The 24,340-nt window shown below is 36.4% G+C and overlaps 1 protein-coding gene across 9 annotated transcripts in view; it reads left to right on the forward strand.

The window, feature by feature from the left end:
• Positions 1–6,849: 6,849 nt before the first annotated feature.
• gatad2ab (GATA zinc finger domain containing 2Ab) overlaps positions 6,850–24,340 on the forward strand; it is a 56,731-nt gene continuing 39,240 nt past the window's right edge. The window contains exons 1-2 of one of the 9 annotated variants that reach the window (XM_082138829.1): positions 6,850–7,225; positions 11,314–11,436. In XM_082138829.1, the coding sequence (XP_081994955.1) occupies positions 6,886–7,225; positions 11,314–11,436 (463 nt within the window). In that variant the 5' untranslated portion in view covers positions 6,850–6,885. Of the gene's footprint in view, positions 7,226–8,670; positions 8,875–11,313; positions 11,437–22,631; positions 23,266–24,340 lie in introns of those variants that run through there. The other 8 variants (XM_082138828.1, XM_082138827.1, XM_082138832.1 and 5 more) reach the window with 8 other exon arrangements.

Raw genomic sequence — 24,340 nt, forward strand, 5'->3', positions numbered from 1 at the left:
AGCCTTTACAAGATGAAAAGACAAACAAAAAAACTATTTTACTTCTGTTTTGAAAATCTGTTTTACATTTTTTTGTTGTGACTTGCTGTTTCTTTCATCTTTGTGGTGGTTTAATAAATAAATAATGGTTATTTATCTGAACAAACGGATCTGAAAAAAATATTTATGTATTAAAAAAACAATTATTTATGTACAAAAGTGTTTGTAATGCAGTCTGTGATGATGATGATGATGATGAAAAAAGAAAAAAAAAAGAGCTAGTGTTGGCAATCATATTTAAAATAAATAGGTTTGAAGATTAGAGAGATGAAAATGTCGATTTTGAGGTGAATTATCAATTACATTTAACATTATAGTCAAATTATAACATATATACTACATATTAGTAAATCAGGACAAGTGATAAAACATAAACAAATGCTGAAAATAACTAAAGGGAAAAAAAAGTTTCACAAACATAATAAAGCCATTATTTAAATTTAAATAATTGTTAAGATTGAAGCTTATCTTGAATATGATATAGCTTCTGTGCACGTCTTAAATTTGTACATTAGCCAACATTAAAAGCCAAACACACACATCACATTAACAAAAAAACGACCACAATATCTACATTTCCTAATGCATTTTTAATAGATAAATAGTGTTGCGTTTTCAGTTTGAATTGCCATGTGAGAAATGTTTCGGTTGTTCTTAGCCTACATAAATAGGCTAAATAAAAAGAAACTCATGACCTTAAAAACATTTCCTCCCAAACAGATAACATTATTGAAATTTCAGAAGTAAGATGCCCTTTGACTTGCCTGAAATAGACTTGAGAATGAACGAGGGTCAACAGCGGGAGTGTGTGTGTGTGTGTGTGCGTGCGGGACGGGGGAGGTTAGGCTCCTCTGTGAACTTGAAGAGCAGTTTGTCATGCTAACCATGCTGGAGCTATTGAATTCACACACTGGGAGCAGAACTTTCACAGGACCTCGTCTTTTTTTATGCAAAACCAGTGAGACCCCGCACCCCCTGGGTTCATATATGTGTCTGTATGGCCGTCCGCTCAATGCACTTGGGGGGGCTCCCATATTTCTCTGAGAAACTTGATCACGTAGTTAATAGACTAATCCATGTGGAGAGGAATTAACTCGTTTTATTATTTACAAGTGGGATAATGTAGCACCATTGCTAATTAAAGTAGAAATATATTTCATTTAAGCAATAAGGCCTACAAGACGCCGCGTTACATTGTGCGATTAGTAACGGTTACAGCGAGCACATTTAGGCTATTCAGCAGGCCCTGAGTGCCTTCTTTGCTTCAAAAGATTAATAAAAATAAAAAATAAAAAATTGGACTATTATAATACAAATATTTACAAATAAAAAAAATAAAAAAAATTGTTTATATAGTTCTGCACGATGATGTGGTAAAGTGTTTCACGTCAAATCTGTATATTGACCAATCAGATCTCAGGACCGGAAAGCCTTTAAATTATAACGATTTATTAATTCAATACGATTGTTTAATTTATTTCAACCTGCAGTTGAACTTGAAAATATCAGATATTTTGACATTTAAATAGCATTATTCAATTTTCGTTTCAGGGAACATTTTTATTATCAGCAGACAGGCCTCTGTTTTTTTAATAAACACCTGCTCTCGTTTTTGCTTTTATTCTGTTCACCTAACCAGTTTATTTGTGAATATCTTCTGTCTGTTTCTTGTTAATACACCAAATGGCTTGTTTGAATCAAACAGCCGTGCGTGTTTCGCAGTCTATAATCTTCAGATTGTAGAGGAAGGGTCACTCACAATTATGTGCAATTTATTTTCAAATCATATGGGGGGGGGGAGTCTAAAGAATGCAGACTTGCACTTGGAACAATAGTACGGCGAGCGCATCTGATTGGCTGAAAGGAAACTCGGGCTGCGCGCTTCTTCTAATGGAAGAACCAATCACGGTTCAGTAATGCTTTGACCCTGAACGCTTTTACTGCACCACCCGCTGATAAGCAGCAACACGCTCTTTCATATAAAACCAACAAGACTGTAGAAACGTGGGAAAGGCAAAAAACAGGGGTAGATGCAGGTTAGCGACTAAGTGTGTAAAAATTGAGATTTTTTTTTCCCCCTCTGAAAAAGCCATTTGTCTTGTGTGTGTAAATACGTTTTTTTAAAGTTTTCCCTTGGCTTTTTACAAGCCTTTCCATAATGTCGTGTGGGGCATTTTAATGTGGCGGTAATTTATGGAAGGTTCTAGTAAGTGGATGCTTGTGAAGCTGCCAAAAAGGCCATATAATGGGACGTCGCTCGGATATAGCCTGACACACACACAGTGCCGCATTTGTTTTTACCTGAAGGAAGCCGTAGACTGTGTTTTTAGGACCGTTTTCCTTTTTGTACCGGCCGAAGATGATCGCGATTCGACTGATATTCTGTTTTGCCTTCTTCAAGCCTTATGTAAATTATTCATGCGTCATTTAAATACATGCAAATGAGATTTCACCCATCCCTGGTACCCTAGTGTGTAGAAACAACCGTGGGTTTGGCGAGAAAAGCAGCCCGGAAGTTCAGGAAAAACAGTTTCTCATCTCTAAAAATCTCTGAGTTTATTCATTAACAGGCAAATAATTCAAGATAAACATTACGGTTCAACACACACAATATCTAAGGAGGTTTGGGGACCAAAGGGTTTTTATTTAGAATTTAAGGTAGCCTATTATTCTATATTGCATTTACAATTATTAATAAGTATATTTATATGTATTGATATTGTTTTCTTAATTCATTTGTTAGTTTGTGTTGAAAACCTTATATAAACCTTACTGATTTTGTCCAGTAGGCCTATAACTTACATTAGCCCCCCAAAAAACTTTAAGCATGTTGAATAATAATAATAATAATAATAATAAAACTCTATTAAATAAACACACCATAGGAATTTATGTTGCATTGTGTTGTTAAAGGGCATATTGTATTGCCAAGGTCAAGTTCAGGCCAGAATCTCATCAGGGTTTTTGTCAATACATTGAATTGCTATATAATAACGCCACCTAGTGGTAGAGGCCAAACTGACTCTGATCTCTAATCTGACGTGTCCTTTTTAGCCTGGAGAACTATTAGGGTAATTAACTCTTACTCTATGATGTTGTAAGATCTAAGATTTGGTTCAAAATTAGACGAGAAGTATTGATCAGACTCTTTTAATACGCATCTCAACATAATTCATATATTTGCTAATCATTGTAAGAATACCCTAGCCTTTGCTGCCACCTAGTGGTTTTGAAATGGGTGTTTAAGCACGTCATCATTTGAAGAATTATTTAAAAACCCGAATAAAATCTTTAAAATGAAATGTAATTAGCAATTCTATATATAATTAAACTGGGAATCGTATAATTGGACGTATGTTGCTTGTTTCCAATGGTATTTCATATTAAATATTTTATCTACCTATAGCCTATTTTCTAAAATTATTAGTAATAATAATTATTAACAGAATTATTGTATTATTTTATGTATATTCAAATAATATAAAGCGTTATTCTAAAATAAACATATTTATTGTTTAGTAATTGATTTGTTTGACTGTTTTTTATTTTTATCCTTGTTGTTAAACTTTTAGGCTCTTATTAATGTCGCTTGAAGATGTAACACACGCCTTTAATAAACCCCATCATGTAAAAAACTTAATATAGGATAATAACTGATGAAGTTAGTTTAAAATTAATACTGCCATCTAATTCCTGGTTAATGATTTTTGAACTTGCTTCTCTTGTGTCTTAAGAAATTACATATTTTTATATATAAACTGAAATTTATTCCTGTGATCAAAGCTGAATTTTCAGCATCATTACTCATCATTACTCATCCAGTCTTCAGTGTCACATGATCCTTCAGAAATCATTCTAATATGATGATTTGATGCTCAAGAAACATTCACTATTATTATCAATGTTGAAAACAGTTGTGTACAATTTTTTTTCCAAAATTCTTTGATGAATAGAAAGTTCAAAAGAGCAGCATTTCTTTAAAATAGAATATTTTCTAACATTATAAATGTCTTTACTGTAACTTTTGATCAGTTTAACTCATCCTTGATGAATAAAAGTATTGATTTATTATCCAAAAATAAAATTAAAATTCTTACTGACCCCAAACTTTTGAACGGTAGTGTTTAATGTTACAAAAGCTTTAGATTTCAGATAAATGCTGTTCTTTTGAACTTTCTATTCATCATAGCATCATGAAATAAAAAGGTAAATAACTGTTTTCAACATTGATAATAATCATAAATGTTTCTTGAGCATCAAATCATCATATTAGAATGATTTCTGAAGGATCATGTGACACTGAAGACTGGAGTAATGATGCTGAAAATTCAGCTTTGATCACAGGAATAAATTACACTTTACTGTATATTCACATAGAAAAAAGCTGTTTTAAATTGGAATAATATTTCACAATATTACTGTTTTTGTTTGTATTTTTAATCAAATAAATGCAGCCTTGGTGAGCAGAAGATACTTCTTTTAAAAACATAAAAAATCTTACTGACCCCAAACTTTTGAACGGTAGTGTATATATATATATATATATATATATATATATATATATATATATATATCCATACACATCACCAATTATGTCTTAGAATTGAGATATGGTTGTAAAGTAAACCATAGTAAAGTGCTGGAAATTGCATATAGTTAAATAGTATGGTTGTTCATCATGAGCTGTCATACCTCAAAACAACCAGTAGATGTCACTGGATATCCAAACAATCTATGGGTGTATTCTGTGGCCTGTTGCACAAAGCCGGTTTCAGTTTCTACCCAGGTAAGTTCAAGATTAGTTTGAGCAAACTCTGGGTTTTCGGCCTCAAGAAGGTGGATTGGTTTGTAACTTACGCTACACGGCTAACCTGTTCCGAAGTAAGTTTTATTCTGGGTTAGAGGTCGCATAACAAAACTGGACCAGTCCGCTGTGAGTAAAGTGACATGTATCTGATGACATGTCTCCCTCCCCCTGTATCTCTCACTCCAAATTAAAGCAGATTTGAATTATTTCAGAGAACTTTCGCTACAGCAGCAGTGTTTATTCCTGCCTTGTAAATGCATTAACTTCATGATATTTTTTTCATAATGATCACTTAAAGGGTTAGTGTTAGTTCACCCAAAAATGTAAATTATCAAGCCATCCTAGGTGTAAATGGACACCTATGTGTGTCTTTCTTCTTTCAGCCAAACACAATCGAAGTTATATTAAAAAATATATCCTGGCTCTTCCAAGCTTTATAATGGGAGTGAATGGTAACTGAGATTTTGAAGCCCAAAAAGCGCATCCATCCATCATAAAAGTAATCCATACGGCTCCAGGGGGTTAATAAAGGCCTTCTGAAGTGAAGCGATGTGTTTTTGTAAGACAAATATATTTATCCATACTGGCTTTTGGTAACGGTCGTAGCCTACGCGAGTTTAGTTCTGGCAGAAGAGTGACCTCTGACCCGGCGTATATGATGTAGGAGTAGCGTAAGTTTCGACGCCTCTCACGGTTCAAACTAACACAGGGCTGGGCAACAAACTCCTCGGACATTTCTTTTTTGAAATTCTCGCTTTAGACTTCTAATAATTCATGACCGGTGTTTTGTTTTGCTCTATCCTCTGCGCTTCCGTGTTTGTCATATGTCGGGTCAGAGGTCACTCTTCCGCTGGAACAAGACTCGTGTGCGGCCGTTACCGGAAGCCAGTGATTATAGTTTATAAAGTTATAAATATGGATATTTTTCTTACAATAATGCATCGCTTCGTTTCAGAAAGCCTTTATTAACCCCCCGGAGTAGTATGGATTACTTTTATGATGGATGCGCTTTTCTGGGTTTCAAAATCTATTCACTCCCATTATATTTTTTAAGCCAGGATATTTTTTAATATAACTCAGATTGTGTTTGGCTGAAAGAATAAAGTCATATAGGATGGCTTGAGGGTGAGTAAATTATGGGATAATTTAGATTTTTGGGTGAACTAACCCTTTAATCTCCAACAGAGAAGTGAATCGAACTGACACTCTCCATGTTTCGTGTGATTGGCTGTTGACTGAAGTTGACAAAGAACGTTTATACCAAGCGTTGTGAGCCCGTTAAACCTGATCTAAACCAGGTTGGATTGGGTTTGTCAACTCTAAACTTACTCTGAAACTCAGAGTTTGTTCAACTAGCTTCATGCAACAGGCCTCAGATCTGAATTCTTTTAGCAATATTGGCCCGGTTTCACAGACAGGGTTTAGATTAAGCCAGGATCAGGCCTTAATTAGGACAGTATTTTATTAACTTGCCTTAGAAACATTACTGGTGTGCATCTTGAGACAAAACAATGACAGACATATTTTAATATATGTCAGTGCAAGTTGCTTTCAGTGCAGCTCAAACATGCATTTTAGTCTGAGACTAGTTTAAGCCTTGTCTGTGAAACCAGGGATAATATAATCTCATATAACCAACAGTAGGCTATGCGATCATTTTACTTCATGATAAAACTTGTAGACATTGAAAATGTGAAACTAGAAAAATCATTTTAGGATGAAAAAAGATAAATAGCCTACGATTTAGTGTAGGCTAAGTCCAAACCACAGCTGACCACGGAGTGAAAGTAAAATTAAAGTTTAGAAAACAACTTGTAAAACCTCTTCTAAACTTTTTTAAATGCTTTAAATATTTATACATTTTACGTTTTTATCATCTAAGTAGCTATATGTTGTACCACTCAAAATAAAAATAAAGTTTGTTTTGGAAAACAATGCGACTTCTCCCTATTTCCGTTTGCCGGTGTTCTGCTTCCGGTCCGTCTAATCTTTTAAAAATAATAATTATTATTATTTATTCAAGCAAACTTGAGTTTAAAATGAGCTCCGGTTCGACCTGTGCTGTATCTGGTTGTCACAACAACTCGAAAAAACTCAAGGGTTTTCAAGAAAATATATGCATTGAACACCAAAAAATCAGGGATGAATGTCCGTGCCCTGCGCCGTATGCATTACACTGTATGCCGACGAAAGTGGAGAGGAAACAGGCTTGGCTCGCGGCTCTAAAATTAAAAAATCCTCCGAAGAGAGTTTACGTGTGTTCGTTTCATTTCGTCGATAAGAAGCCCACGGAGCTGCACCCGGACCCTGAGCTATACCTGGGTCACACTCCACTTCAACAAGGCAAGCGGAAACTAATTCAGGAAGCTAACGGACTTGGTATGTATACGGAATTGGACATTTTGATTTACATGTTTATAAGACATACAACCATCATGTATAAGACTGTTACGGTATTACTTTTTTCTTTTATGGTATTATTACTATTAGTTTGAGTCGGCTTTTCGTAGACTGCGTTGCAACGTGGTTTCTGTTACTTTTCTCAGCGCTTGTGGTTTGGATGGACAAATTACAGTCCAGTTTTTTATTATTATTTTTTTTTTTATTATTAATATTTTATTGATATTTGTGCGGAGGATTTTAATTTGCACGCCAGTTACTAATATGTGACATTTAATAGATTAAAAGATTAAATATATATTGTGAGCCGTAGAGCGCCCCCTGTTGGAACACAACTGTTTTTTCATGCAGTTTGGAACGAGATAATAATAGTTGACAAGTTATTAGATGAAGTCTGGTAAAATTGACCAGATTATGTTGGAGTGTTCTAGAATCGCTTTTAAGATTCAATAGCAAATATCTTTTGCCACACCTGAACTTTTGCCACACCTGAACTGAACATGAAGCAATTTGATTTAGGTCTACCTGAGTAAAAGTTGTGTCTTGACATTTTAAAAATAAGACTGATCTTCATGCACCACTTTACAATAAGGTTCATTAGTTAACATAAGTTCATGTATTAACTAACAACTAACCATGAGCAATACATTTGTTACGGTATTTGCTAATCTTTGTTAACATTGGTTAATAAAAATACAGCTGTCCATTGTTAGTTCATGTTAGTTCACAGTGGATTAACTAATGTTAACTAATTAGGATTTTAATAAAGTATTAGTAAATGTTGAAATTAACAAAGATTAATAAATGCTGTATAAGTGGTTCATTATTAGTTCATGGTAACTAATGTAGTAATTAACCTTATTGTAAAGTGTCACCATTCTGATTAATGTAATTTAATTGGAGAAAAAAAGTTTAAATTGTAAAAGGTTTTTTTTTTTGCCTTTATTTAATCAGTTAAGTCACTTCAAATCAAAATTCTTATTTACAATCACATCATAGCAAGAGGAAGTTATGGTACAATTGATATTTAGGAGGTATTTTATAAATATAAACATTTATTTATTTTGCCAGTCCTTCGTAATATGTTGGTGAGTTCTTTTATTGAAACAACATGATCTAGATTATTATATTTTAACAGTTCTCATTTTGCTTTGCATTTTTTATAGTCGTGAACTATTTTTGTAGCATAATAAGAAAAAAATACATTTGGTTTGTTGTCATTGATAAATATCCAAAAATGTGACTGACGTGACATCCAAATTGCCTTTACAAAAAAGTATGAGGACTCAACAGAATACAACAGTAGCTATTTAATCTGAAACTATGGTTACCTCAGTAAACACTTGTAATGGTGACTATGGTGTTTGGATGCTCTTCCTCATATAAATCCCTTCTTCATATGGGCCAGTGGGCCAGTGCGCCACTGCGCATGCGCACTGCGGTGTCTCGGGTCCATGTGTAGGCAGCAGCAGCGAGGATCTTTATTTGGCGACCGGAGCGGCAGCGGGCAGGGCAGATAGACAGTGAGGGGATCCCCGGGATAGTTTTACACCAAAATACTAGGGTAAATAACAACAACCAGACGCGTGGAGGTCCCCCAGAAGACCAATAAGCGTTTCATCTTCTCAGTAAGTTCTTCTAAAGAGAGATTGAGTGGTACTTGAGGGTTTCAGGGTGTTTTGACTTCACATTAGCTTTGCTAGCAACTGGACTGTTGAGTTAAACAGGGGATTTACAAACTTAACCATCCATTTCATCAAATAAATTTGACAGATTCCATCTAACTATATCGATACCGATACAGTGCGATATAATAATCAACTTTAGAGAAGAAATTGCTCAATTGTTTTCTGTTTGGGGGATATAAACTATTCATTTAGCTCGCCTGCTAATTGGACTTGATGAGTAAGTCAGCATTAGCTGATGTTAGCCGGGTTAGCTAACTAGTTTTGCTTCCTCAGCACTAAACTCACCGGGGTCTTATTTATTCAAGAATTGGTTTGTTGCCACTGAGCAAACTCCTTTTAAAACACAAGTTAAGAAATGTTGGATTTAGTCATTAGATTATCTGTCAGAAATTGATGTTTATGACCATTGGATTGGATTAATACAGAGAAGTGGGTAGTTAAATGAATTAACCCATATTCTTCCAGATAAGTACGTTAGACATGTTTATTTGTTGAACACCCCAATGAACCACTTTTTATAATTTTCAAAGTTATGAAAGTATGCGTATAATTCCTGTTCACAATTGAAACCAGTGGGAAACTACAGGGTTCAAATTGCTCTGTTGGTCAATAAGACCCAAGAAAGTTGAAAACAATAAAGCAATACTGTAAGGCAATTTTACTTTCACTTTGTTTTGGTTAATTTTAACAGTACAGTACAGGTGATCAAAATGAGTCTCTGGGTTTCCCACTGGTCACAAATGACTGTTTTCATTGTGTATCGTGATTATGATTTAAATGAGACAGAACTCTCGTAATACTATTTTAATAACTGACCCTTTAAATATATACTGAATATGGTGGTATCTATAATGCCATGTTTTACATGCTTCCTTTTCTGGACCTTTGGCACAGACGTAATTCTTCAGAGAGGGCAAACTGGCCATTTGATATTTACACCAGCCATATAAAAGTGCTCATGTTGAAACCAAGACCCTCTGAACTTTATTTTACACTGTCCACTGCTATTAGATGTTTCAATGGGTCTGAATGGGTTAAAGTTTAAGGGTTGGTCTGCTTATTGTGTTCCCATCATAGTACCGCTTAAAAAATGTTGTCTGCCTGGTTTACGCTGTTAGATTTGTGACTAATAACATGTAAGTCGTTAGTTCAGAGGTTGAGACCAAGGTCAGGGTTCAGAGTTTCACTAGTATAGGCTAGTTGTTTTACCATTGATGTTTCATGTAGCGCATCTTAATATGATGTTTTAGACTATATTTACTCGCTACCATTCAAGAGGTTTAGGTCAGGAAAGAAATTGATGCTTTTATTCTGCAAGGATACATTAAATCGATCAAAAGTGACAGTAAAGGCACTGATAATGTCACAAAAGATTTCCATTTCAAATAAATGCTGTTGTTTTGAACTTTCTAAGCCATAAAGAATCATGAAAAAAGGTATCACCGTTTCCTCGGAAATATTAATCAATAGGTTTTCAACATTGGTAATAATAAGAAATGTTTCTTGAGCAGCAAATCAGCATATTAGAATGATTTCTGAAGGATCATGTGACACTGAAGACTGGAGTAAAGATGCTGAAAATTCAGCTTTTGATCAGAAGAATATATTTCAGTTTTAATTATATATAATATATATATATATATATATATTAAAATATAATAGAATAAAAAAAAAAAAAAAATATATATATATATATACACTATATGAAATACAGCATAAAGGATTTTGTTTTGTTTACGTGCACACCTGTAATTATGTTCTAATATTTAAATCCAGTAAACATACACCAACTGTCCCAAGATGAATTTAAGCATCTGTGTTGGTTATAAAATGCCAGTTGTTTCAATTCTGAGACTTTGGACTTGTGTAAAAGTGTAACTGACCGTCAGCTCTGATGATGTATATCGGATGATATCATGATCATGCCGAAATACTTGTGCCGTTTCTCATGGTGGAGCAGAGGTGTTGTTCAAGGTTGGCCTTCATGGGTGTGGCGGCTTAAGATGTTTTGTCTGAAGGATAACTTGAGGTGGCTTTTTGTAAATAAATAGGGTGGGACTAATTTAGTGTCACAAGAAACCAACAAATATAATCATAGTACATTAAAAAAAACATTAGCAAATGCTTTGATTTCAGCCCTGCCACACAGCATTTCCCAATGTTCTCCTGTCGTTGTGCGCGGGGTGTTGTCGAATCCTTGCGTACCATGTTGAGTGTCTATTAGGCAACCAGTTAAGCCACTTTGCACCTCTCATGTGAGTTGTAGTAGGCATGTCTCTCAATCTCATGCCATGCCAAGGACAAGCCTGAATACCAGTGGGCTTCTCCTCCATAACAGACTTGTTGAAAAATAATAGTTTTGTTTCCATGTATATTTAGCAGAAATGAGGGCTGGGATCCATTCATCAGTACCTGAGAAACACACCAGAGCTGCTGTATCTGAGATGGTGGCTGCTGGTAAACAGGAAGGGCTGGAGACTGATACATGGCCACTGCAATCTAGTGAGATCTTTTTACTGTTTTACCTCAACTTCCTGATAACGTGATATTAGGAAAGTCAGGGGAAGAGAGCTGGAGACTTATAGATGTGTAATATGAAGGACACACCAGAGCGTTTACATGTATTGATGAATTCGAAGTGATTGGGTTGATGTGTGTGTTTGTCTCAAGCTTCAAAGCGGAATTGATTTTTCAAAATGCACACACTGCATGAATATAAATATATAACGTTAATATAACAGTTTCCCGCTGTTTACGCATATTGTGGATCTTTATTAGGAGACGACAAACACACGAGACAGTTTGTCGTGCTGCTTATATTTATCAAGCAGTAAAAATTCCCATTGCCCAATGAGAGTCCGAAAGGACTGGTGGGACGTTGTCCTGCTCCACTTCACAGACGATGATTAGAGGGACATTTTAGAATTACACTTAATACAACAATAGCTCATTACGTGTGACATATGTCATTACGCCATTTCCACAACATTGCACATACGCAGTACTTTCCAGTTTCGGTTTTTAACCTGATCAAGTGTTTACATGTCCTCTCAATCAGATTAGAAAAGGTTTAAACCACCCCATACAATCCGAATGAAATTTCAATCGGATATGGCCAATTTATTCCGACTGATGTGGCTACATTTGACTTTTTTATTCTACTATTTTTTTGAAAGACTCTTCTGTCTTGGCTAGAATATAGACCAAAAGTACATGCCATTGTGTTAGCTACAGTTTGAGCGTTTCACTTTCAGCTGACTGTCATTATCAGTAAGGTGTTGTTTTGTGTAGGGGTTGCTCGCTGGTTTTCTTGGAAATCGCCACCATTTTGCAGGGTTCATAAAAATGGAATTATGAAATGAACTTGTCTATTACTTACTATTAACGATTTATTACTTGTCAATTAATAGTAAATAGATCTGAATATATCTTTTTCATTTCACAGACATTACAGTTTTGAATTGGCACAGTTTGGAAATAGTGTTTTTCTTTTGTGCATATTTTATCATTTGGTTATTGTTATTGTGTAAAAAAATAAAATAAATAATTATTATTATTGGGCATAGTTCATAATTATAATTTCCTGAAGCTGAAACTCAAACAGTTACTTACTTGAATTACGTACTATGAATTTGAACAAAACCTATTTTGAGTTTCTGACTATTTGTATTTTGTAAGTTAAATCATATACAGTATACCGTTAATGTATATCAACAGTATACGTCAACAGGTGTGTAATTACATACTTTTACGTTTAAATACTTTCTCATATCCCAATTTAATATGCAGAAACAAGAGTTCTTGTGGCTTATTTGGTTTACGGAGGTGTGTTTACGTTTTTGCCAAAACCTGATAATTCAAAGTTTCATGTATAGAGTTGTTGGAATGACCAGTGATAATGGTTTGGTCGTGCAGAAATTAGGTTAACTTTAACATAGCATTACTGTTGCCCGAGCAAAAGCATGAAAAATTGGTGTAAAAAGCTATTTAAAAAAAAATGTGTAACACCCTTAATTAGTTTATTTGTTAAAATGTATGTTTTCATGTTACTGTCATTTAAACCCCTCCATGTAAGAGTTTAGCTATAAATGCAAATAATTTAATTAGTTTTGCTTCTAATTCTGATCATTTAGTTTTACACAGGCAGTTTAAGCTTACTTAAGGACTTGTTTAGTAAGAATTTGCCAGAAAAAAGTTTTATATCTAAATGTAAAACACAACTGCTGAATTTCTCTATCTTTTGTTTAGTTTTTTGTTATTTTTGTTATTGTATTTCTGCAACTCCTGTAGGCTATAACTTGTAACTCGGCTCTTGCCATGAAAATAGCCTCAGCTGCTGACATGGCAGTAACATTTCTACTTCTACTACTAGGCTACTACTACTGCCCAAAGAAGGTTTAGTAGAGCCCATAGTAATGGTAAAAAGTCTGTGACTGTAAATCAAGGCAAGTGAATTCAAGTTCTTGAAGTTCAAAATCAAGTGGTAATCATTTTTGGAAGAGAAGAGGAAAATTAAGTTGTCTTGATTAATAAACTACACATTTATGCATCAGAGGTGTTTTTTTCCCCCCCAGTTCATTGAGTTGTGTAGGAAGGGGGCTTGGTTTGAACCAAGAAGCTAATTCTGTGTTTTTCTAGAGTTTCTCCAGTAGTATTTTCCACTGTGTGTCAAAGCTGGACTTTGCTGACGCGGCAACTCTGGAACTCTCTGTGTGCCGTAGTGACATGAATACACCATTAAGGTATTCATCCAGGAGTGAAGACTTATGGGTCCTCGCACACCTCGGACACATTGGGGCTTGTTTGTTTTCCCCTATATGTGCATTTTGCCCAAGCGCAGAAGAGATGTCAGCGATGATTTTCTTGTCCTAGATATGGCTTGGGTCCCTCCGTCAATGTAATTTTGGGTTTTTGTTGCCCGTCTTATTATGCAAATTGTAAATCTGATCACTTGGAAAAGTTTTAGCACACCTCTCCTCATCAAGCTGCATGATCTGTGGTATGATACCATGTACACCACAAATTAAGATGCAGTTGCGAAGTTAAGAATCATGTCTGGGGTAATACGCTTCAATATTTGATCAAAATGTAGCAGTGCAGAAGTTTTCAAGATCAGACCAAGCCTATCCACTTGTTTCCTCTGTCAGTTCTTGTAGATCTGGCTCTCGGCCCGACAGACCAAAGAGATTAACTGCAGAATCCGGCTGCCATTCAAAATAAGTGCTTCAATCTAAGTTTAAGTCTTCAGCCGATTAGTTAAGTTTGACACTGGGATTATGAAGGTGAACTTGTCCCTATGGATTTGTTCATACATCCTGGATTTGTAACGATCAAATGGCTGTCATAGACCTACAATTGTTGATTAGCTTTAACTAGTCTTAATAATAATATATAATTGAGCTGGTTTGCGTTAAAAGTTTAGAAACATTAGAAAAACATTAGTCTGAATGTGTTATGCGACAGCGCTTAAAGGGAATTGAACTTAGACACAATTTTTCCCAGAAGGTTTAATGTCTTTTTGCATACTAATTAGGGATGCACTGATATGAACATTTTGGGTAATACGATAACCGATAATTCTTTATATTGGAAAGCCGAAAACCGATATATTGGCTGATAAATCTAAATCCAAATTTGTATAGAATTTTTGAGAGCCTGATTACAAAAACTTGCAATTAAAAGCCATGTCCCAAGCACACAATTACAATGTTCTCATAAAAAATGTATCTAGCCTCATTGAAATGTCATTGAAATGTGACCCAATTCCGACCGTGTAAACAGGAAAAAAACGCATGCATTCGGATATTTCGAGATCGGTTTCAGGCCTGAATACCTGAATGTCCATATGTGGAAATAAATCAGATATAAATCAGATATGTGCCAATGTGACTGTCATGTAAACAGGCAGATCGGATTTTCGGAAGCATTAGGCTACGTCTCCGAGGTTTAATGACGAGAGCAACCCTGATGCGCATCTGCAAAGGGACGGATGGCTCGACGAAACGTTGTGTCGTTGTAGGATAGGAATGTGGACAAACGTTGACACAACATATCAGATCTCATCCTAAAATTTTGGACCCACTGCTCCTTGTTAAAGCCTACCACAATATGCTCCCACCAGTCCTGACATCTCTCTCGCTCACAATAACTGAAGCATATGCACAGGCTGCAATCATGGCACTTTGCATCCTCCTCCGAACTTCGCATATCGCAGAGCTAGCATCAATCATATTTCGCGTTCGTCCATCTGTGCAAGAGAATTTAACCCTTTAAGCATGCACAATGTTTCAGATAGTATGGCGAGTGTAAACGCATGAATCGAATATGGGACACAATTGAAAGAACGTGTAAACGGATGGTCAAAGGCAACAAATCAGAATTTGGCATCAAGACATCTTTTTGAAGTGGTCACTTTCCCCTTTTGAAGTGATTCCAATCAAAGTTCAATGCAAAGGGAGATATTTTCTTTTACAGAAATCGCTTTATGGACTACAACAAACATCACAAACCCTAATATTAACATAAACTCTGCCCCCAGGGAACACACAACAAAGGGGTTGAGGCCATGTTGGGCTGCTTTAGAGAAAAGGAAGAGTTGTTGTCACTGTTTTTTACACCCCGGATAAAGTTTGTCCTAAGGCTGACTAACGTAGAGAGGTTAACATTTATTTTTAACACTGTTCCTGAACATTATCACCTCAATGTTTGTCTTTGCGCTGCACATTTTACGGAGAACAGCTTCCAGAAGAGAGTACAATAAAGGCTATACGCACAAAAGCTTCTCCTGAAAGACGTAGCCGTTCCCATTTTGTCTGGACAATCTTGTTTATGGATCACAACTTGTAAGTATGTCTTATTATTTGTAGTTGTGTTTTCTATTAACAGGTCTAATCATAAGCTTTATGTAGTTGCTATGATAGCTATGATATAAAAGAAGGGCAAAGCTTTGCTTCTGCTAGCCTGCTAATTAACATTACAGTATTGATGTTGTGTTTACTTTAGTTTTTGTAAGCCCCCTAAGAAAATTATCCATGATTTTGAAATTGACACCATCATTAATATTTACATCTGAGTAGAGCTCGCAGTTATGAAGGGGTGGGACATTTCTCGAATGTGCTAAGCGCTGCCAATCACTACACACTGGGCCAGCTAACCAATCACAGCTCATTTCGGAAGGAGGAGCTTCATCTAACAATGCGTTCGAGCCAGATAGGGGAGAGAGGAGCTGTAATAATGTAAAATTTGTGGAAAATAATGTGTTTTTTTAACAATCAAGCATGAAAACATATTCTAGTACACCCCAAAAACAAAATCAAGACTTAGTATAAGGGCATAATAAGACCCCTTTAAAAGTTGGCACCCCATTTGAAAACAAACACAGCATTCATGCTGGGACGTTCAGCAACAAAACCGGTTTTAATTTGTTTGGGTGTAGCAATGGTGCTCAAGAGGGATGTATTTCCAAGAGAGTTTTTGTGTCTTCTGACATGCATAATAAACCACACTTAATTAGGTTGGTGTGTTTGTCCAATCCCACTCAGATGCATTTCTTACGGGGCGTCTACATAACATGCTCTTTTTGTATTCAAAAACAGCTAGCGAGCATTAAAAAAAAAAAAAGTTGGTTGTGCTGGCTAAAATGACATTTGATTGAATGTGTTTGGCTATAGCAACATCAAGGGTGCAACTTTTCCAAAAGTATTCTTTTGTATTGGATGTTTCTTAGGGGGCGTTTAAAAAATAAGTATTTTGTGCCTTTTAAAAGTTTTTAAAAAGATACTTTTTTACTTGACGCACCATAAGATTACTGTTTATTGACGCACCATCTTAAAAATGCAACACTCATGACAGGATGTTCAAAAAAACATCTGTTTGAATGTGTTTGGCTGTGGCTATAGCAGTCGTGCTTTGAAAGGGATTTAACCCAGTCAAATATGACTTTTCTGAAATGGTTTGACTATCTTTTAGCATGCTAATTTAAAATATTGAAGTTAAATAAATACAAGTTGACCTCACTAATCAACAAGTCATTGGTTGTGACAGTCCCCAGTAATTACTGGAAATTTTAACGCACTTTGGTGCCCCAGTGGTGGTTATTCTTATCTACCAATTTGACTATAGCTAACTGATCTGAAGACCAGTATTGTAAATGTGTGTGCGTCAGTGTACATTTGCACTCTAGTCTGTTTGAGATCACAGTGGGGGATGGGTAAATGCGCGTGCGTGCGTGTGTGTGTGTGTGTGTGTGTGTGTGTAGAGAGAGGGGGTGGCTGCTCACGACTGTTCTTACAGCACAAGTTATTCTTGTGCCCACATGAAAAGCAATCGGGTTTACTTTCTTTCTGTGTCGTCCTGTTGTTAGGGGGCACGCCAGGTGGATCTTCCAGCAGATACAGGGTTAACAACGTCCATTTTGTTAGGTAACACCCTCGTGGCCTGATCTGTCTGTGGTGTTAAAATGGCAGGGCTTAACCCTTGATATGCAGGACTGGAGACGACAGAGGCATCTTTGGCTCAACCCTCTTGGCAGCCACTTCGCCATTGTTGGATGACAAGATGAGCTAGTTGTTAGAGATCCAGAGGAACATCTGTAGTACGTTAGACTTACCTGGAACTTTGTTTTTCAGTGCTTATCTAATTGGTTTTTTAGAAATGTGTTGGTGACTCAATCAGGAAGTCCTTCTGAACTGGACAAGCTCTGTTAAAGCAACTCTACTGTCCAGGAAGCTCTTAGACTTAGGCACGATAATCCTGTGCAGTTTGGCCTGTGTCTTGGTTCTCATCTCTGTTTAAGGTGACCTGTTGTGGTGTTTTTTCTAACTTGAGCATTGATTATATCACTCATACTATAGTTAAAGGCCTGTGGTGAAAAATGAAAATCAAGTTTTTAATGTGGTTTATGTGTCTGTTGTTTTTAATATGCTTTAAGACAAACCATGTGCACATTCATTAGTCAACACCATTGCTGAGTATTTTCTCCTTAAAACTGCAGTGAACCAAAGACAGTCTCAAAAACGCGGTTTGAAAACGCCCTGGTTCTCTACGTCACAAATATGTTGTAACCAATCCCGTCAACGTATGGGCCGAGCTTTAGCATTTCATTTAATGTGATGCTCTGAAGCAGGGGAGTGCTAAGAGAAGCCAGGTTATCTCGGTATATTTTTCTGCTGATTTGAAAAATAGGTTATGTATATGATTTATATTACACTGTTATAATGAACTATATGCCTTTTGTGGTTCAAAGCGTTTCTAACTGTACGTTCACACCGCCGCCGACTTGAGCTTCCAAAGTTGCCGGAAGTCATTCATTTTCAATGGAAGCTGGCTTCTCTCAGCTGCAAGGAGCGTCAAATCCATCGGCGTCGCGTTTTGGGCGTTTTGAGCGTCAATCAGAAAGTTGAAAGTATCTCAACTTTATGGTAATGAGCTATGACGCGGTTCAGCGGCAAGCAGCGGCAAACGCCAGCAACCAATCGGAATATAGACGTCCTTCGCGCTGGCTGATTCCGGAGAAACATACGATGTAAACTTTCGTTCCTACCAAAACATTAGTTCCGAGAAAATGGAGGAGAAACTGATAATCGCTGTTGCTGGGTTTCCTATAATTTATGATATGACGTAATTTTCATATAGGGACCAGTTACAAAAGAGAGAGAGCCCCGGCCGCGCGCGCACACTCACCTTCACCGTCTTCAAACAATTACGTCTCGCTCTCTCTCCCTCGCGCATATTATAAATATTTTTTTTCCCGACCAAATCGGTTATAAAAATGCTGTCATTATAAAAGGTTCCTAGTGTCAATGTATTGCTTTTTTTTTTGTTTGTTTACATTTCATGGTGTGACACAGACTTCAGAGCGGCCAAAGCGTCAACAAACTTCCCCGTACTTTTTTGACAAGCGTCCTTGACAGGGCGGCCAGAGCTTCTTTGCAGCTCAAGTCGGCGGCGGTGTGAACGTACAGTAAGGATACTGATTTTTAGAAGGCAGCTGTCTTACTCTGAAATGGCGAACGAGAACATGGTTTGTGTAATATTAGCAACACGTTATTAGCTGTTTGATAACGTAGTCAAGCAAAAGGCTAATCATATTAATTACCGTTATGTAGGGATGGGCGATTAAAACGATAACGATAATTATCGCGATATAATTTTTCTCGATAAAACGATATCAAGAGTTCGATAAATGTTCGATAATGTTTATGCGCCAAAAGCGGAACGAAACTCATTTGAACCGCGTGCCACACGGACCATTTATCCACTCGGCTCAAAGTCCAAACGGCAGCGCAGCGCAAACTCACTAGTGCAGATGCGTTTACTCTGATCGGTCTCGCTCACGAGATCCAGTGAGAAGCGCTTGAATTCAGCGAAGAACACAAATGTCTCCGTGATTTAAACCAGTTTAAAGGCAGATGAAACAGCGCTGACAAACAGGAGAAACACTGTGCGCAACGATACAGTCAGAAGGCTTTTCCGTCTACAAATTCCCATCATTTACCATGGATTTACTGTAATGATAGCCTAGTAATATTAACTGCACCATGAAATTTGGGATATACATATTGAATTGTGTTATATTATTAATGTAGATAATGTATTAAAGGACTAATGGAATATAATTACAGTATTTAATAATGTATTTAGGCTACTGTTTTTCATACAAATACTGTAGAAACCATAAAGTTATATTTTGCCATGATTAAGTGGTTATCATGATCTAAATGCATGATACTGGATGACCAATGGTTAATTTTAATAAAACTCAAACAGTCAGAATATTACATTTTACCAAATAAAAATTACACATGCAGAAACTAAGTAATTCATTTTTCTATTAAGATATTTATTTTGTTAAGGAAAAATGACAAAAGTTTGAATGTTCTACCTCAGATGTGTGAAATGTGCACCTGTTTGGCAAGTGTTTGTCATGATATGTTCTGACAATAAAGAGTAGTTTAAAACCACAATTAACGCATTGGTTTCTACAACTTTCACTTAAGAGCAAAAATCTGCCTTTAAACTTGAAAGAAATAAAGATTTGACATTTATCGTAATAATTATCGATATCGACTGATATAAAAAAAAATTATCGTGATAATTTTTTTGGGCCATATCGCCCAGCCCTACCGTTATGTGTACGACTTTGTAGAGAGCAATACATAAAACACATTACCATTCTGATATGTTGACTTGTAGACGAGCCTGTATAATTCACTCTTCCACTTCTTCTTCTGAATCAGTTTGTTTCAAACATACATGGCTGAATTAAACCAGTATTTCCACTTGCCATTGTGCAGCATTTACTACAGTAAAGTGGACCGAGTGGGGCTAATTTGCATATTCATGCATCATTAAACTTGATTTGAATCCATTAAATTCGTAGTAATTTGATAAGGATTTAATAACAGTAGCTCAGATTTCAACTTGTTTTGCAACACACACATACGTCACCTACACAGTCTCAGACTAAAATGCATGTTTGAGTTGCTTTAACTGAAAGCAGCTTGCACTGACATATCTTAAAATATGTGAGTTTATGTCTCAAGATGCACACCAATAATGTTTTTTTCTAAGGCACGTTTATAAAAGCCACTTAAATGTCCTAATTGAACTAAATCCTGGCTCAATCTAAACCCTGTCTCTGAAACCAGGCCGAAAGGATTTTATATTAAATATTTTTTTTATAAATTTTTCACATATACTTTACAAAGAATATATTTTTATTTAAATGTATTTATTTATTATTTTAAAATAAAATTTAAATTATTTATATATTTTATATTTTAGCCTATTCTTATTGATGCTATGACAGGTCATTCTTGCGATGTCAACCAGCTTGATCATTTTACCTGGATGACAAGTTTAATAAGGTCCACAAGCCGAATTTGTCACAGAAAATCAAACGTGCAAAGTTGCAGTTGGTCAAGTGACAATTTCGTCTCTTCTGGGCCAGCGGGTCGTCCTTATAGTTGACCAGCTGGATGTACCGATCCAGTTTGGGTTGTGTTGCCGCCATGCTGTGTTGTTGTATAGCACTAGCGATGCCTCCTATTGTCTTGCTCGGCCTGCGCCCTAAGGGCAGTCATTACATCAGACGACCCCGTGAGGATAGTCACCGCGCTCCCAGCTCGTCGTGGCGTTGCATGAACAGACATGTTTTTCACACAGCTCAAGACAATCCAATACACCGCTGTTTATGCTTTATCGAATGCAGACGTCACCGAGATTTGAGTATTTCCTCAGTGTAATTGTTATTAAACAAACAAATGCTAAAACCTTTATGTGGCAAGTGGTTTTACATGACGTCTCAATCCGATTAGTAAAACCCAAACACTGATATATAAATAATCCTCTGCAAACTGTTTGTTGATATTAAAATATTAAGCTTCCTGTCTAGCGTCACACTGTGGTTCGTTTTAAGCTTCGGTTATATGAAAGTGAGGAAAATGTGTAGGTTGACAACCTTTGATTCTTTTTAAAAAAGGGTTTGGATTCTCCATTTCAAAACTTGTTGTGGTAGAGGCGTGAGTGTTGCATATACATGATGCCATCCGCTTCCCATGAGGCTGTGCAAGCCACGTGTCTGCAGCTTTAGCGACAAGCATCCATTTCCTAACCAGAACAAGTGGCTTGTGTATGACTCAACTGGTCGCTCAGTATGAAAACATGGCAGTCCGGTTCTCAGTATGACATTAAGTGGTGAAATGCTTCTCTTTTTTTTTTTTTACAGCTTCACTTTGTCTTAGTTGGAGATCATTTGGGATTTAGTATGTACTTTAAAAAGTCTCTTTACTGTCATATGTTTATTATGGACAGCAAAGACTTCTTTAAGCTAATGATTTTCTTGCTGATGGACATGTGATTGTGCAATGGGCTCGGCTGACTGCATTTCTAACTGACAGTATACATTGACAGGTTTGGTGACCTACTTTTATGAGCCCTGTCTAGTGTTCATTTACATGGACGATTATATCTGTGACCCCCCACCCCCCCCCCACCCCCCAAAAAATATATTGACCAGAAGCTACTTTAAACGTTAGTGTGGATCTTAGACAGGGAATTGATTCAAATCGAGAGTTGATTTAAAAGCTAATTCAGTATTTTTAAAGTGTATTAATAGGAACTTCCCTCAGTATAACTTTCAGGACAAACAACTGTTTATTTCACCAAAAATAACTCGATGGGGAACAGTACAGTTACTTAATACGGTTGTAATATAATTTCTCTTCTGTTCAACAAGGCTGCATTTATTTGATCTAAATACAGTACAAACAGTAATAATGTGAAATATTTTCTATTTCAATATATTTTAAAATGCAATTTATTCCTGTGATCAAAGCCGAATTTTCAGCATCAATGTTTCAGCATTAATGTTAAAACAGTTGTGCTGCTTAATATTTTTGTGGAAACCGTGATACAGTTTATTTTAAGATTCAGTGTTTATTTAAAGTAACAATATAAATATCTTTACTATCAGTTATTTCATTAGTTTTGAGCAAGTTTGACTCAAGACCACCATAGTGTTGTAAGAAAAGGATCATTTACTTTTATTAGCATTTTAATGATCGGATTATTCAATTACTGGCCAATTCAGTGCTGTCCAGTAAAGCAATTCATGATGGAAAAGTTGTTTAAAGTTGATACATCAATAAAAATGATTTTTTTTGTTACGTACTTTAGCTTTGATGTTCTGGAACTGTGGTTCCCAGGCCTAATAAAGCCTTGGAAAAAGTACCTGTTATGAATATATAAGTTTCTACTCTAAAATATTTCATCACCTATAACTTGTGAGTGCTATCTCTAAAAATCCTTGTTTGATAACCACAAACAAATGTGAAAGTCATGGATCACGAGACACCGAAACTCTTTCAATTTCAAGGATTAAGATTATCCTGCAGTTTGCATAAGCTTGTTTGGATCAACATGATCAAATGTGCTCTTAAAGTCGTTTGGTTTATTGACTACCTTTATTGTCGAGACCACTGTGGCGGTTGTTATTTTGCGAGCAACAAAGGGGCGGACACTTCCTCCTCATCTCTGAAAGACTTGTGTTTTGGAATGCGTGCGGCCCTTCCCCCCACTGGCAAAACTCCTGCGTCTGTGTGGCCGCATTCGCTGCCAGTCAGTCTCTGAAGGGGTTAAAAACCTGCTTCAGTCTCTCGGCTGCGTCCACCAACCGGTTCAAACTGGTTTTCAGGGGAAATGCTTTATGTGTCCCATGGAATCTTGGGAAGGGTCATGTGGAGCCCTAGTGATGTCATGGCAGATGAGAGCAGGCCTGGGTGTTGAGTCAGCTGTCTTGCTATCAGATGGCTGATATCATATGTAAGACAGGTAGGTCGGCACGTTTCGTATATGTGCCTTGATGTTCCCAAATGATGGATTTGCTTCCTGTAAAGTGGCTGTTGGGGTTTGAATGCATGTTTTAATGCTCACGGCCTAGCACAATTCAGGCTTCTGCTTGGTGCGATTTGTCTTTCCTGTTTGTGGGCTTTGCTTCTGTGGCCTCTCTTTAAGAAATGGCACTTTAAAAACTGTTATTTGAGTTGTCTTGCTCAGGTACTACAAACATCATCATATACCTGTAATTCTCGACCGGTCGTGACCCAAAATAGGGGTGCAGATCTGTTCTGAAAGGATTAACAAGGAAAAACCATGTCAAATGCAAGTAATCGTTTAAAGTTAGGGATGCTCATGATTAACTGGTCAGTTAATCATGAGCATGATAACAGTAATAATTTTGACCAATTAATACTATGTTAAATGGTAGGGATGCACGATATCCATTATTTATCAGCTTTAAAATATCAGCCAAATGTTCTTACCGGGCCGATATCGATAACATTAAAAACGAACATATATCGGCCAATACCGATATGGTGGCCGATATATGTTCGTTTTTAATGTTATCGATATCGGCGCGGTAAGAACATTTGGCTGATATTTTAAAGCTGATAAATAATGGATTATTTCCTTCAGCTGAGACACTTCAGATGCGCACTGTTCGCCATGATGGTTTTGAATTGCTTGAAATATGATTAAAATCACTTCAAAAAGGAAAATAAGGTTAAGTGCAGCGCATGTCTGTCATATAGGCTACATACAATTATAATGAGATCATAATTGTGTTTGGGTCATGGCTTTTAATGGTGTGACTTTTTTTTTTAAATCAGGCTCTCAAAAATAAAATAGAAACTAGGATTTTGATTTATCGGACAATATATCGGTTGTCGACTTTCAAATATAAAGAATTATTGGTTATCGTTATCGGTAAATTTTAATAATGGTGCATTCCTATTTAAAGCAGGGCTATGCAGTTTTGGGAATTTCTTCGCTGTATTCTCGCTTTTTGCTCACAGGTTTCTCTCTATAGCTCCACCTACAGCTTCGGAATAGATATTTGACAACA

The sequence above is a fragment of the Leuciscus leuciscus genome (assembly GCF_965113295.1).
Source record: "Leuciscus leuciscus genome assembly, chromosome: 15".
In the NCBI taxonomy this organism is placed as follows: domain Eukaryota; kingdom Metazoa; phylum Chordata; class Actinopteri; order Cypriniformes; family Leuciscidae; genus Leuciscus; species Leuciscus leuciscus.